This window comes from Rana temporaria, chromosome 2 (assembly GCF_905171775.1).
Source record: "Rana temporaria chromosome 2, aRanTem1.1, whole genome shotgun sequence".
Lineage (NCBI taxonomy): Eukaryota > Metazoa > Chordata > Amphibia > Anura > Ranidae > Rana > Rana temporaria.
In genome coordinates this window covers 216,357,255-216,374,533 of record NC_053490.1, presented here as the reverse complement: position 1 = coordinate 216,374,533, position 17,279 = coordinate 216,357,255, and the positions used below count along the sequence as shown (strand labels likewise).

At 43.1% G+C, this 17,279-nt stretch overlaps 1 protein-coding gene across 1 annotated transcript in view; it reads left to right on the top strand.

The window, feature by feature from the left end:
- Positions 1–5,390: 5,390 nt before the first annotated feature.
- The window catches only part of LOC120926472 (sodium/hydrogen exchanger 2-like), a 150,587-nt gene continuing 138,698 nt past the window's right edge, over positions 5,391–17,279 (top strand). Inside the window, exon 1 of the mRNA XM_040336409.1 lies at positions 5,391–5,819. Coding sequence (XP_040192343.1) covers positions 5,546–5,819 — 274 coding nt within the window. The 5' untranslated portion in view covers positions 5,391–5,545. The remainder of the gene's footprint in view (positions 5,820–17,279) is intronic.

The following is a 17,279-nucleotide window of genomic DNA, read 5'->3' as shown; positions in this document are numbered from 1 at the left end:
GCGGACAGGTTTCCAGCAGACAAAAGTTTCTTAGCATGCTAAGAAACTTGTCCGCTGGAAAGCTGTCCGTCGGACATGTCCGATGGTTAGTACGACTCATCGGACATGTCCGCTGGGTATGACGTATAACCAGCGGCCATAAATCCCGCGCATGCGTCGAATTGATTCGACGCATGCGTGGAAGCATTGCACTTCCGTGTTAGAGAACGTCGGTGACGTCTACGTCACCGCGTTCTCTGTCCGCTGGGATTTTGGTCTGATGGTGTGTACACACATCAGACCAAAAGATCCCAGCAGACATGTCCGATGAAAACGGTCCGCAGACCGTTTTCATCGGACATGTCTGCTCGTGTGTACAGGGCCTTACAATTTGAATGACAATTACTCAGTCGTACAACATTGTACCCATATGAAATTTTTGTCCTTTTTTTTCACACAAATAGAGCTTTCTTTTGGTGGTATTTGATCACCTCTGGGTTTTTTATTTTTTGTGCTATCAAAGAAAAAAGACTGAAAATTCTGTAAAAATAAATACATTTTTCTCGTTTCTGTCATATTTCTCACACACAGCATATGCATACCACAAATTACACCCCAAAACACATTTTGCTATTCCTCCCGAATATGGCGATACCACGTGTGAGACCTTTACACAGCGTGGCCACATACAGAGGCCCAACATACAGGGAGCACCATCAGGCGTTCTGGAGCACCCAGACCAATTCTGACATTTTTCTCCTACATTTATTATTTATTTGCTAGAAAATTACATAGAACCCCCAAACATTATATATGCTTTTTTAGAAAAGACCCTAGAGAATACAATGGCGGTCATTACAACTTTTTATCTCGCACGGTATTTGCGCAGCAATTTTTCGAACGCGTTTTAAAAAAAAAGTTTTGTGCTTAGAAAAAAACACAAAACAGTAAAGTTAGCCCAATGTTTTTGTATAATGTAAAAGATGAAGTTACGCCAAGTAAATAGATAATCAACATGTCACCCTTCAAAATTGCACACGCTCGTGGAATGGCGCCAAACTTCGCTACTTAAAAATCCCCATAGGCGATGCTTTAAATTTTTTTACTTTTTTTTTTAGTTACAGAGAAGGTCTAGGGCCAAAATTATTGCTCTCACTCTAACGTTCGCAGCGATACCTCACATGTGTGATTTGAACACCGTTTTCATATGTGGGCGGGACTTAAGTGTGTGTTCGCTTCTGCATGCAAACTACCGGGGACAGGGGCACTTTAAAAAAAAAAAAAAAACATTTTATTGTTCATTTTACTTTATTTATTTTAGTTTGACACTTTTTTCCCCAAAAAATAAAATTTTGATCACTTTTATTCCTATTATATGGAATGTAAACATCCCTTGTAATAGGAATATAGCACGACAGGTCCTCTTTACAGTGAGATTTGGGGTCAATAAGACCTCACATCTCACCTCTAGGCTGGTAAGCCTGAAATAAAATAAAAAAATGATCCTTCGATCGTAGCGCTATTGCGGAGTATTGGCAGGGTATTGCGGAGTATTGCAGGGTATTGCGGAGTATTGCAGGATATTGCAGAGTATTTCAGGGTATTGCGGAGTATTGCAGGGTATTGCAGAGTATTGCAGGGTATTGCGGAGTATTGTGGAGTATTGCAGGGTATTGCGGAGTATTGCAGGGTATTGCGGAGTATTGCGGAGTATTGCAGGGTATTGCGGAGTATTGCAGGGTATTGCGGAGTATTGCAGGGTATTGCAGGGTATTGCAGAGTATTGCACAGGGGTATGGCAGAGTATTGCACAGGGGTATGGCAGATTATTGCACAGGGGTATTGGCAGAGTATTGCACAGGGGTATTGGCAGAGTATTGCACAGGGGTATTGGCAGAGTATTGCACAGGGAGGGATGGATGGCTGGATCTGTGACTGCAGTTGTCACAAATCCAGCCCGCAGCACTGCTGCTGCCTCCACTCTCTCCCCCTCCCCTCTCACACTGTACCGATCGGTACAGAGAGGGGAGGGAGGAACCGACGTCATCACATGACGCCGGTTTGTTTACAAGTGATCGCTCCGTCATTGGACAAAGCGATCACGTGGTAAATGGCCGCTATTATCGGCCATTTACCGCGATCCATGATGCCCCGGGTCTTCTAGACCCGGCCGTCATGGATGATTCCAGGAAGGCATCCCAGGGACGTCCTCCCAGAACAACTCGACCGCGCTGTAGCCGTCTTATGGGCTATGGCACGGTCGTCAAGAGGTTAATATGGATTAGCCGCATGTTAAAAATAAAACTGAAATACAAGATTGCGAAATGACCGCGCCACAATGTATTTACGAAAGTACAAAATTACGAATCCATTAAACGAAAATTATTGTCTAACAAAATTACGAATTTCGAATCAACGGAAATAAATTAGACAGAATTACGAATCATTCAGTATCAACGAAAATAAAACTGTTCCGAAAATACGAATGGGTCCGAATAGGAAAACTTGCGTCTTACGAAATACGAACGGGTCTGAATAGGAAAACTTGCGTCTTACTAAATACGAACGGGTCCGAATAGGAAAACTTGCGTCTTACGAAATACGAACGGGTCTGAATAGGAAAACTTGCGTCTTACTAAATACGAACGGGTCCGAATAGGAAAACTTGCGTCTTACGAAATACGAACGGGTCTGAATAGGAAAACTTGCGTCTTACTAAATACGAACGGGTCCGAATAGGAAAACTTGCGTCTTACGTAATTTTGAATCTTTACGAATCTACGGAACGAGACGAAAGGAAACAAAAAAAATGAAAATTTTTGTTGTGCACATGTCTATTATGCACATTTTTTCTCATCCAATGCAACATACCCATTTATATTGGGGTGTGGGTGTGTACATAACACTCATTCAAATATAAACTTTTTTTTTTTCTTCCCCCTTTTTTCTCTATTCCAAACACTCATGTTTTTTCACTTTTCACATGTTCTCACTTTTTCCATACAAATTTTTCACATATCTTTTTCCTTTTTTCCAGAACACCATACTTACAATCATCCTCACACATGTGGAATGTGTTGTGGCGATCGGGCATGCTATGTGGATGTTTTCTTGGCTGGGTTGGGTTTCCTTGCCTCAGCTCCGGAACAGACAACCATTTGGGGTCCCATCTTCCTCGATGCTAGCCAAGCACAGTGCTCTAGCCAGACCTGTGAGTATAGATTTCTCTCTCTCCATTAGGTCTTTTCTCCCCTTAAGGGTAGAACACATTAACTAATACTACATATCCATTTGTATTTACAGGTTATTTCTGTTCCCAACTCCTGATGAATGGCATATAGCCATGAAACACGTCAAGTTTTCATGGGGTGCTCAGTCAAGTCTGGCTCTTTACCTATTCGCTGGCCCCTATATATCTTTTATACATTCAAAATTCAATGAGTACTATGTAACTATTAATGTGTATGTGTATCTATCTTACAGCAGCTCTTTTGCATATGGTGTACCAATGCCTGCTAATAGGAAATACATTGTATTACATTTTATCAATATTCACTATCTCTCATGTGCTGCCAAGCTGACATATATCTATCCATTATGTTTATGCCATGTGTATATGTGTATTATATATATGAAAATACTTTTTTACCTGTTTCATATTATTATTACAAATAAATAATGTTTACTAACCACTCTACTGCAACAAGTCAATTGCCTCATTTAAAGTCTCACATTCCTTTCTTACGTACTTGAACCAGGGATGGAGGTACATTTATTGTGCCTCATTTAAAGTCCCAAACTCCCCCCTCTCGATTATATGATGGGCTCTGTACATGTCTTGTACCCTGGACTGTCATTCTATAATGATCTCTGTACATGTCCTTTACCCGGGACCATCCTTATATAATGATCTCTGTACATGTCTTGCATCCAGGATTGTCTTTATATAATGATCTCTGTACATGTCCTTTACCCAGGACTGCCCTTATATAATGAGATCTGTACATGTCTTGTACCCAGGACTGTCTTTATGTAATGAGCTATGTACATGTCTTGTATCCAGGACTGTCCTTATATAATGAGATCTGTACATGTCTTGTATCCAGGACTGTCCTTATATAATGAGATCTGTACATGTCTTGTATCCAGGACTGTCCTTATATAATGAGATCTGTACATGTCTTGTATCCAGGACTGCCCTTATATAATGAGCTCTGTACATGTCCTTTACCCAGGACTGTCTTTATATAATGAGCTCTGTACATGTCTTGTACACAGGACTGTCATTATTTTATGAGCTCTGTACATGTCTTGTATCCAGGACTGTCTTTATATAATGAGCTCTGTACATGTCTTTTATCCAGGACTGTCTTTATATAATGATCTCTGTACATGTATTGTACCCAGGACTGTCTATATAATGAGATCTGTACATGTATTGTACCCAGGACTGTCTATATAATGAGATCTGTACATGTCTTGTACCCAGGACTGTCTATATAATGAGATCTGTACATGTCTTGTACCCAGGACTGTCTATATAATGAGATCTGTACATGTATTGTACCCAGGACTGTCTATATAATGAGATCTGTACATGTCTTGTACCCAGGACTGTCTATATAATGAGATCTGTACATGTATTGTACCCAGGACTGTCTATATAATGAGATCTGTACATGTCTTGTACCCAGGACTGTCTATATAATGAGATCTGTACATGTATTGTACCCAGGACTGTCTATATAATGAGATCTGTACATGTATTGTACCCAGGACTGTCTATATAATGAGATCTGTACATGTCTTGTACCCAGGACTGTCTATATAATGAGATCTGTACATGTCTTGTACCCAGGACTGTCTATATAATGAGATCTGTACATGTATTGTACCCAGGACTGTCTATATAATGAGATCTGTACATGTATTGTACCCAGGACTGTCTATATAATGAGATCTGTACATGTATTGTACCCAGGACTGTCTATATAATGAGATCTGTACATGTATTGTACCCAGGACTGTCTATATAATGAGATCTGTACATGTATTGTACCCAGGACTGTCTATATAATGAGATCTGTACATGTCTTGTACCCAGGACTGTCTATATAATGAGATCTGTACATGTCTTGTACCCAGGACTGCCCTTATATAATGAGATCTGTACATGTATTGTACCCAGGACTGTCTTTATATAATGAGCTATGTACATGTCTTGTATCCAGGACTGTCTTTATATAATGAACTTTGTACATGTCTTGTATCCAGGACTGTCTATATAATGAGCTCTGTACATGTCTTGTACCCAGGACTGTCCTTATTTTATGAGCTGTGTAGATTGATTTATACCTAGGACAGTCCTGATCCATGCAGCTCCTTACAGTCATACTTGTGGCAGGGCTAAATGACAGGGAGGAGGAGTGCCGGGCTGTGGGCGGCTCTTGCAGTGCTCAGCACCTGTTCTTAGTGTAATAAGTATAGGGACAGGAGGAAGGAAGTCAGGGACAGCTCTGCTAACCTGAGCCCGGCACAGTGCAGAGAGAATGTACTGGGAGCATGCATGATCCTTCTCCTCCATAGAGGACACATCTACAGAATGATGGATCTGTCAGCCAAGACCCGACTCTGTTACCTTCTGCTGTGTCTGCTCACCTTCCCTTCAATAGAAGGTGTATCTGTCTCTGGGACCAGCAATCCAGGGGATCAGTCTACCTCCCACTATGGGGTCACCCCTGCTGAGACTAGGCTGCCAGTCTTCACCCTGGACTACCCCCATGTGCAGATCCCCTTTGAGATCACACTGTGGATCCTGCTGGCTTCCTTGGCTAAGATCGGTGAGTAGATCGATGTTTTCTTGCTTAGAAATCACTTTGTATCTTTGTATAGGCAGGCACGGGAAAAAATCAGAATAATATCCTTCCGAGATCAATGATACTGTATAGGGGCTGGATCAATAATCTATCATTTATATGGAAAGTCCACGCAGAACTACAGAGTGGGTTTAACTCAATGAATGACTTTATTTAGAGTTTAAAAAGTTATATCAAGAGAGAAAATATTGAGAACAAGGAATTTATCATCACTTGTATATTATGTGTATCATATATATATCATAGTTATGCATATATACTGTGTATATATATATATATGTATATGTGTATATATATATATATATATATATATATATATATCTATCTATCTATCTATCTATCTATCTATATATATATATATATATATATATATATAGTTTTCGAGACGTTTACACACACACACACATATATATATATTATATATATATATGTATATATATATTATATATATATATATATATATATATATATATATATATATATATATATATATATTTATACACATATAACTTAGTTTAAAAAAGTTCAGAAACCTTTTGAAGGACTATGTGTATATATATATATATATATATATATATATATATATATATATATATATATATATATATATATATATATATAAATATATATATAAATATATATATATTTGAGTACAACAAGTGTGTATGGCCACCATTGGCGATCATATCTACTGATCTATGTACTTTTCTACAATAGATTTTCCATCTAGACCAATCAGAATCATTTTGATGAAAATCAATTGACTTTGCCTTAAATCAATCGGCAGCACAGTGTAGGGTTGACTTACTAAAGGCAAATAGACTGTGCACTTTGCAAAGTGCAGTTGCACTCTGCAAGAGCAGTTGCTCACGAGCTTAGTAAATGAGCAGAAGCTCTGCTGACCAGCATCCAATCATGTGCAAGCAAAACTTAATTTTTTTAAATTGTTCTTGCATATGATTGAGTATTCTTTGTACAGTGAAGCTTTACCTCATCTACTAAGCTCTGGAGCAATTGCACTTGCAGAGAGCAACTGCACTTTGCAAAGTGCAATGTCTATTTGTGTTTAGTAAATCAACCCCAATGTGCCTTTCCAGTAATTTATAGATTTGATCATATTGTCTAATGCCGCGTACACACGGTCATTTTTCGGCATGACAAAAAAAATGTCGTTTTTAAAAACGTCATTTAAAATCATCGTGTGTGGGCTTCACATCGTTTTTCGGCTTCTAAAAAACGACAAAAAAAAATTCGAACATGCTGCATTTTTTAACGTCGTTTTTTAAAATGTAGTTTTTCGTGTTGTAAAAAATGATCGTGTGTGTGGGCTAAAACGACGTTTTAAACCCGCGCATGCCCAGAAGCGAGTTATGAGACGGGAGCGCTCGTTCTGGTAAAACTACCATTCATAATGGAGTAAGCACATTCATCACGCTGTAACAGACAGAAAAGCGCAAATCGTCTTTTACTAACACGGAATCAGCTAAAGCAGCCCAAAGACAAATGGAACTTCCCCTTTAGAGTGCTGTCGTACGTGTTGTACGTCACCGCGCTTTGTTCATCATTTTTCAAAAACGATCGTGTGTGGGCAACGTCGCTTTTAATGATGAAGTTGGAAAAACGTCGTTTTTTGGACATGCTGAAAAACGTTGTTTTTTTCATGCCGAAAAACGACTGCGTGTACGCGGCTTGACTCTCTGAAGATTGTTGCATGTATGGCAACCATTGGATGAACATCAGAAAAATGAATCAGTGGAAGACATGACAATGTTTTTGTATCTCTCTGTATCCATCTTTAGATAATAGAATGATACATATGGACATTTCCTGCACCTGGAGGTATCATTGCACTATCTGGCACCCTCACAGGATGATTCGGTAATGAAAACCATTACTGTGTACAGAATGATTCTTTACACAAGGGATTATTAGTGTGAGGAATCGATCTACTGCCTCGTGCCTATGAGTGGCCTTAAAGTCATATACTGGGCTGTTAAAGCTGAACTCGGGGCAAACAGCCATACATATAAGGGGATTGTTTTGACTGCCAAAGGATTTGTATTCCTGTCCACCCAGTCATGAAATTTACACAGCTCTGTCCTACAGCATACGCCTGTTTAGCAGGGGAGGGGACCTGAACTTTCTCTGCTGCAGTTTTATTTCTTACAAGTCCCCCCTGCCCCATGTCAGACAGTGAAGCTGCATTCACGCCTCTGCGTTTTGAATCGCGGGCAGATTTGCGACGATTCTGCCTGTGACTCCAAAGCGCAGAGTTGTGAATGACAAATCGCAGAAAGCACATTTAAGGTGCCATTAATTTCAATTGGACCTAAAATTGCTGTGAGGTTCTGCCGCGATTACCTATCGCGTGAAGCATGTTGCCAAAAAGTAGCTCCTGAATTTTTTTTTGGCTGACAAGCTTCACATGATGTGGGTTGCTGCAATGTATTGCGTGACAATTGCGGCAGAACTGTGCTGCAATTTCAGGTGCCATTCAAATGAATGGCATCTCAAATGTGCGTTCTGCGATTCGTCATTCACACATCGGCATGGGTGTCCGCTCCATAGGGCAAGGGGGGGCAATTGCCCCACTCTAAAAAAATTGAGAAGGTGTTGAAGAGTCTCGCGGCTGTGGGCTGTCTGAGCAGTCCCGGGCCAGATGTCACACAAGCACAGTGAGCAGAGTGAAGCCGCCTACACCTCAGTGTTTATGTGTACACAGGGGGAGGGAACCTGCTGCCTGTGCCGTACTGATGGCTGATCTGAGGTACTGAATGGGATGGGGGGAGGGGGGGTCCGTCTGTGCTGAAGGGGGGTTGTAATGAATGGGGGGTCCATCTGTGCTCAAGGGGGGTCTGTACTGAAGGGGGGGTCCATCTGTGCTGAAGGGGGGTCTGTACTGAAGAGGGGGTCCATCTGTGCTGAAGGGGGGGTCCATCTGTGCTGAAGGGGGATCTGTGCTTAAAGGGGGTCCATCTGTGCTGAAGGGGGTGTCTGTGCTGAATGGAGGGGTCTGTGCGGAATGGGGGGTCCATCTGTGCTGAATGGAGTGGTCTGTGCTGAAGGGGGGGGTCCATCTGTGCTGAATGGAGGGGTCTGTGCTGAAGGGGGGGGGGTCCATCTGTGCTGAATGGAGGGGTCTGTGCTGAAAGGGGGGGGTCCATCTGTGCTGAAGGGGGGTCTGTACATTCTCTAGGCTATATTTATATCGGCATGGAGTGAAGCTGAATTATCTGAAGAGCTATTTCACACTGCCAGCTGGCCGCATTATCGGTAAAGCGGCGCTTTACCATCCATTTAGCTGCGGTATCCGGAAGCTATCGGACGCTTTTAACCCCGATAGTTTACTAATCTCTCATCTGTCACTGCTCTCTCCCCCTGTCAGCATGCTTTGCACTACAGCACACTAGATTGGCTCCTTATGTTGCTTCTCCCCACCCTTCTCTGGGCTCTACTGTACAAACTGTAGCAATGCAATAGGCTGATACCAAGGCAATTGTTTAAAAATACAATGGGGGTTATTTACACTTGGAAGTGCAGTCGCTGTAGATCCGAGGGGGACATGCAAGGAAAATAAAAAACAGCATTTTAGCTTGCACATGATTGAATAATAAAATCAGCATCCAGCTTCCCCTAATTTCAGATCTACCCCTCAGATTTACAGCGACTGCATTTCCGAATGCACTTTGCACTTGTAGTTTGTACCTGTAGTGCAAAGTGGATTTGCCTTTAGTAAATAACCCCCATTGTCTTTTGTATTAATGGTAAGAGAGCTGTGTTCATTTTCACCTTTTAGATCTGCCTGGAGTTCAGCATGGAAAGGCAAGGTTCTAAAAGCTTAGCAAAGGAATACAAAAGCCTTTAGGGCTTATTTACACCAGATGCAGTTGAATGCGTTTATAAATGCTGTATGAATGCATATGCAAGAAGAATTGCGTTTTTTGAAAAGCGCAGAATGCTGCATTTTTCTTGCATGTAAACATGTATTTTTTACTGCCTAATAGCGATTTTGTATTGAGGCCTCATAAACACGACCGTTTTCCGCGGCAAAATCCATCAAGAAAAATGCTGGCAGAGCAATTTTGCAGAGAAAAACGGTTGTGTGTTCGTCGAGAAAACAGTCGTGGATCTCAACGAGAAAAATGTTCTCTTTTTTCTCGTCAGGAGTCTTAATTTCCTCGTCGCGTTCCTCGTCGGGCTGGTTTACGACAAGAAACACGTTCGTGTGTATGCTTGGAAACCCGCGCATGCTCAGAATAAAGTATGAGACGGGAGCGCACCTTCGGTAAAAGTAGCGTTCGTAATGGAGATAGCACATTCGTCGCGCTGTAACAGTCTGAAAAGTGCAAATCGTCTCTTACCAAACTTTTACTTAACACGCAGTAACATGAGATTAGCAAAAGCAGCCCCAAGGGTGGCGCCAGTGGAATCAAACTTCCCCTTTATAGTGCCGTCATACGTGTTGTACGTCACCGCGTTTGAGAACGACGAGATTTTGTCTTGACAGTGTGTACGCAAAGAAAGCTTGACAAGATTCTCGACAAGCCTGACAAGAACCTCGTCGAGGAAAACAACGTTTCTTTTACGACGAGATTCTTGGTCGTGTGTACGAGGCCTGAGGGGGGTGCGCTGCAGCTGCAGACTAAGCGTTTCCTATTCACTTATATGGGAGTGTTTGACCAGCGGTGCTGCCTGCTTATCTCTGCATGTTGCGTGGTAATTCTGGCACTGCGATGAAAAGCAGACACTGTGCACCATGTCTGCTTGTAGGTGGGTGGTCAAGGAGTGGTAAAAACGTGCACCAAAAACCTGTTTTTAACCCCCCCCCCGTTTAAATGAAACCTTACAGCTATTGGGTGTGTGTGCCAAGCTATCCACCCAGCTTAGTATTATATGAGCTCTCCTGTGTAATAATATGTTACATCATGTTTAATTTTAGACTGTACACCTGGGTTTAGTGTGGATCACCTGTAATCTCATTGACACAACCCATTACTGGGCAGTTAGCAGGGAGAAAGGTGCAGAGGGATTTATTCCTGAAAGGCAAATCCACTTTGCACTACCAGCGCACTTTCAAGTGCAGTCGCTGTAGATCCAAAGGAGACATGCAAGGGAAAATAAAATACAGCATTTTAGCTTGCACATGATTGGATGATAAAATCAGCAGATCTTCCCCTCATTTTAAACCTCCTTCTCAGATTTACAACGACTACACTTCCAAGTGCACTTGTAGTGGAGAGTGGATTTGCCTTTAGTAAATCAACCCCAGAGTCTTGGTCAAAAATTACGAAGCAGCATGAATTCTGTTATTGATTCAATGTATGACACGGCTCTCTGTGCTCCTCCCTAATGGGAACTGTGGATCCCCTGAGGACGTTGGGTTTCACAGTACTGTTTATCAGAAAGGACTGTTTATGCCTGTTACTGATACAAAGCTAAAGGCTTACGTTTAAATGTAACTACATTTTTACAAATAAATCACCTTGAGGCCCTATTCACAGTTGAGTGTATTGGAATCGCACGATTCAACCTGTAATTTCAGAATCGCAGCAAAGCGCAAAATGTGCCTGCAGTGTCATTATTTATTAATGCCACCCCAAACGTGGTGTGATTTTACCTCGATTGTTGTGCGACGAAACACACTAAAATCACAACAAAACACACAGCTCCAAATGCCCCTGGCTCAAAAATTTGGTACATGAGCTTCTTTGACATTTTTTTTGGAGTGGAGGGAGGCTAATTCAAAATGAATGGTGCCACTCCAAAAATGCGCCACAAACATGGATGTGACAGTCCCGATGCTCCTCTTCTTGGGTCTCCCCGTCGGTGTTCCAAGGCCCTCCCTCCTGCCTAGTGCCTCCATAGCAAGCAGTTTGCTATGAGGGCACCCAGGCAAGCTTGCTTCTGAGCTTCTGCTCTTTTTGTCCATTCACCACGCCCCAGCTCTCTCCACATTGGCTGTGATACTGCTGCGGTCTCAGCTAATGAGGAGGTAGAGACTTGAGGGAGCCGAGGCTCTCGTGCACATTGCTGGATTGAGACGGGGCTCAGGATAGTTTTAGGGTGGGCTGGGGCCCTGCTGCACACAGAAGTTCTTTTTGCATTCTATGCATGAAGGTAAAAAACTAGGGATGTCACGATACCGATACTAGTATCGGTACCGATACCGAGCATTTCCCAGAGTACTTGTACTCGGGGGAAATGCTCCGATGCCTCACCCAATACCTGGGCAGGCAGGGGAGTTGCAAGTCTTCTCCCCCATGCTGTCTTTCCCCCGTGCTCCGTGCTGTCTTTTCCCTGTGTTGTCTTTTCCCCGTGTTGTCTTTTCCCTGTGTTGTCTTTTCCCCGTGTTGTCTTTTCCCTGTGTTGTCTTTTACCCCTGCTGTCTTTTCGTCCGGGCCATCTTCTACCCCCGTCCGTGCCGTCTTCTCCCCCCGTCCATGCAGTCTTTTCCCCCCGTTCATGCAGTCTTCTCCCCCCGTCCGTGCAGTCAGGGCCAGATTAAGAACATCATGGGCCTGGTGCTGAGGATTTTGGTGGGGCCTTTTAGGCTGCATTCACACCTCCGCGACAAGTAACGCCGCGTACGCGGCATATTTTGCCGCGAATAGTGTAACTTTTTTTTTTACAAATCCTTCCTATTGCTTTGTATGGCCGAACGCCAATGCCGCCTGAAAAAAAGGGTCCGGGACTTTTTTTCATGCCGCAGGTGTATGGCGTCTATGAGATGTGAACCATCTCATAGACAGCAATGGGAATTCTCCCCTCCAGCGGCACGAGCGGCCGGCGTCGGGCGTTTTGTCGCGGAGGTGTGAATGGGGTGTAATACATAATAAATAAATGCGTGGGAATGACATGAACGCAGCCCAGCCAAGGCAAGTGACCAAAGGCACAGAACCCAGAAGGAAGACTGGGTGAAGATGTAAGCGCCCGGGCCCCGCCTGATTCATCGCAGCACTGGAGGGCTCAGTCTGAAAATTGAAGTGTACACTAATGTGCTAATATGCTGTGCATACTTGTACGTTGTGGCATAACCTACCCCAGGGCCTCTAAAAAGTAGTAATGTCAGGAAAGTTTACTACCGCTTTATTATCACAGGATCCCAGGAGCCTCTCATGGGGCCCCCTACTGACCCGGTGGACGGTGGCCAACATTTAAAAAATATGCACAGTTGCCAACATTTAAAAAATATTTTCAGGGCCACTTTTTTATATAAGTGCTATATTTAGAGTAGCTGAGATCCCCGATGTTCCTCTATACATCACAGTAGTAATCACAAAATTAAATGAGTACTAATAATGGGGCAGAACAAATATGAGAACTGAGATTTCCTTTAGTTGAACTAACAAAAGTGTGTCCGTTCTAGAGCTGGTAACATTGAGGATATTCAGTATAATTTTAAAGAACTGTTTTTGTGGGTAAGCGACATAGGGGAGGAGTATGGACGGTATATAAGTGGGAAGTATGTGCAGGTGAGGGAGAGGAATGTGGAGGGTCTAACAGTGGGCACTATGTACAGGAGAGGAGTACAAAGGGTACGGAAAAAAGCACTATGTACAGGAGAGGAGTGTGAAGGGTATGACAATGGGCAATATGTACAGGAAGAGTGAGGGGGGTATGACAGAGGGTAGTACGTACCAGAGAGAAGTGTGGAGGGTATGATGGGGCAGTATGTACAGGAGAGGAATGTAGACGGTATGATAGTGGGCTCTATGTATAGGAGAGGAGTGTGGAGAGTATGACAGTGGGCACTATGTATAGGAGAGGAGTGTGGAGGGTATGACAGTGAACGCTATGTATAGGAGAGGAGTGTGGAGGGTATGACAGTGGGCACTATGTATAGGAGAGGAGTGTGGAGGGTGCGACAGTGAGCAGTATGTACAGGAGAGGAGTGTGGAGGGTATGACATTGAGCAGTATGTACAGGAGAGGAGTGTGGAGGGTGTGACAGTGGGCACTAAGTACAGGAGAGAAGTGTATGTCAGCAGGCACTATGTACAGGAGAGGAGTGTGAAGGGTATTACAGTGGGCGCTATGTATAGGAGAGGAGTGTGGAGGGTATGACAGTGTGCACTATGTACAGGAGAGGAGTGTGTAGGGTATGACAGTGGGCACTATGTATAGGAGAGGAGTGTGTAGGGTATGACAGTGGGCACTATGTACAGGAGAGGAGTGTGGAGGGTATGACAGTGAGCACTATGTACAGGAGTGGAAGGATATTTAGGGACTGCGTAGTGGTTAAGCGGGTCATACATGGATTGAAATTATGCCAATTATGCAGAGACCAGCCATAGTCAATCTATGTATGGGCTAGCTGGTTTTACACAAGTCAATCTATTAATCAACTTGAGTACAACCAGCCTGTTTTTTTTTCTTAAAACAATCAGTGCTGCCAGCTAAAGTTAGCAACACTGATCATTGTACGCACTGGCAGAACACAATAACACTGCAGGAGTGATTCCCCCATCCACAGGTCAGCAGGTGAGAGGGTGTGTGGGGACAGGCTGGGGAGAGATACTAGTCAGTGGCTGGGTAGGCACTGGTAGTATCAGAGCCAGATATACACAGGTTATATACGCCACGATCGTTAGAGCGAGAACAATAATTCTAGTACTAGACCTCCTCTGTAACTCTAAACATGTAACCTAAAAAAATGTAAAGCATCGCTTAGGATACCAAAAAAAAATTGTGCTAACTTAACTAACTAACTGTTTTTTTAATGAATGAAACATTTTTTTCCAAAAAAACATGTTTGAAAAAATTGCTGCGCAAATACCGTGCTAGAGCTGCACAATTAATCGTTAAAAAAATTGTGATCTCGATTCAACCCCCCTGACGATCTTCAATGCAGAGTTTGCTGATTCTTTCATATAACAAGTGGAGAGACTTTCAGCTGTCAAAAGAAAATATCTGGGCAGTCTGCCAAGTTTTTAACAGAAAACATTGTAACTGACACTTCCTTCTTAGATCAAAGGGATACACTTCTGTGTGTAAAGAACAAATCTGGGCAGTCTGCGAAGTTTGTAAACAAAATGAAACATTGTAACTAACTAACATTGTAACTAAATTTAACCACTTAAAGTCCAACACTTGTTTCTTAAGTTAGAAAGCAATATTATTTGCTAGAAAATTACTTGGAACTGCCAAACATTATATATATTTTAGCAGAGACTCTAGGGAATACAATGGCTATTGCTGCAATATTTTATGTCACACTGCATTTGCTCACTTCAATGAATAATAAAAACCATAAAAACAAAACAGTGAAGTTAGCCCATTTTTTTTTTTTTTTTGTTTTAATGTGAAAGATGATGTTACGCCGCAACAATCGTGAGAGAATCGTGATCTATCTTCTAAGCAAAAAAATTGCAATTCTCATTTTAGCGAGAATCGTGCAGCTCTGTACCCTGCAACATAAAAAGTGCAAAGACCACCATAGAGTCATTTTCTAGCAAAAAACAAATGATGATTTTTACATGTAGTAGAGAAGTGTCAGAATTGGCCTGGGTGGCAAGGGGTTAATTACCATGAGTAATATACAAATAATTATTATAACACTGTGATCCTATCAGTCTGCTGTAGTGTGTCAGCTTGTATTTATAATGGCCGCTCTGAATGTAGCTTCTGACAGGCTGTGCAAGCAGGCCCGTATCTCCGGAACCATAAATGATAGCCGTCCCATATTTTAACCAGTTGTGGGGTAGCTCTTCCCATGCCTACCCCCAAATGTGGGGTTTCTGTGACCTCTGGTCATCGAGCTACAACCCCCCAAATTCGATCTTAAAAAAAAAAAAAAAAAAAAAATTTTTTTTTTTTTTTTTTTTTTGGGCAAATGGGCCTATCTTGAGAAAGGGGCCTGGAGCTGCAGCTCCATCAGCCCCATTGTTAATCCGGCCCTGCGTGCAGTCTTCTCCCCCCGTCCATGCAGTCTTCTTCCCCCATCCGTGCCGTCTTCTCCCCCCGTCCGTGCTGTCTTCTCCCCCGTCGGTGCAGTCTTCTCCCCCCGTCCGTGCAGTCCTCTCTCCCCCCGTCCGTGCAGTCCTCTCTCCCCCCGTCCATGCAATCCTCTCTCCCCCCGTCCGTGCAGTCCTCTCTCCCCCTGTCCGTGCAGTCCTCTCCCCTGTCCGTGCAGTCTTCTCCCCCCGTCCGTGCAGTCTTCTCCCCCCGTCCGTGCCGCTCTCCCCCCTCAATTTGTCAGGATGGAGAGCGGAGGTAGGAGCCGCTAAATCCGGTGACTTGTTGGTATGGTTCCTCTATAGGGATGGTTCACCGGGCTCCTACCTTTTCCGAATGAACAGAGTCAGTGATCACTGACTCTGTCCATTCATATAGCTAAGCATCGTGACCTGTGTTTACGATGCTTCAGTTTATGAATGGAGAGAAGCTTCTCTCCATTCTTAGCTGAGGCTGCTGAGAAAGGGACTGAGGAATCTGTGTCCTTAGTCCCTTTCTCTGTCTTAAAGGGGAGATGTCAGGGGTCTGTTAAGACCAACTGATATCTCTCCAAAGACCCCCAACAGGGCTGATTAAAAAAAAAATTGCAATAAATAAATAAATAATAAATTTAAAAAATGTAAAAAAAAAAAAAACACACTGACAATCCACCCCCCCCCCCCCTAAAATAATAATAAAAAAATATTGTAAAATAAATAAATAAATACTGCCACTGTCACATGACATTAAACAAAGTATCGGTAATCGATATCGGCGAGTACTTGAAAAAAAGTATCGGTACTCGGGACAACCCTATAAAAAACCTTATACATTTACAGCCACTTTAAGTCCACTTCTATAGGCTGCCTGCACACAGCTCTGGGGTAAATCTGCCAGCAGCTCTGCATGGAGGGCGACACTAATCAGCTGTCTGAATGAGCCCTTTTGAGAGCTGGCAGCACAACACCAGCCTGATAGGCCTGTCAGAGCCCATCGAAGTGGGGAGTAAATTACGTATCACTCATGATTGCAGCCCCTCTAGACTCAATAAGCAGTGAACACTTGAAGTGCAGAGGGGCCCTACTACAAGGGTACATTTTGCCTCATTTCCATAGTTAAAATGATACTAAAGTCTAGTTTTTTCTAAATAACAAACATGTTATACTTACCTGCTCTGTGTAATGGTTTTGCACGGAGCAGCATGGATCCTCCTCTTCTTGGGTCCCTCGCCAGCACTGTTGGCCCCTCCCTCCTTTAAAATGCCCCCACAACAGCAAGCAGCTTGCTATAGGGGAAACCTGAGCCAGGCCGCTGCTCTGCGTGTCCATTCAGACATGGAGCCGCAGCTTGGCCCCACCCCCTCAGTCTCCTGATTAGCTCACTGGCTGTGATTGACAGCAGTGTGAGCCAATGGTTCCTGCTGTTGCCAAAAGCCAATCAGGAGTGTGAGTCCCTGTAGAGACAAGTCTCTCCTGGACATCTCTGAATCGAG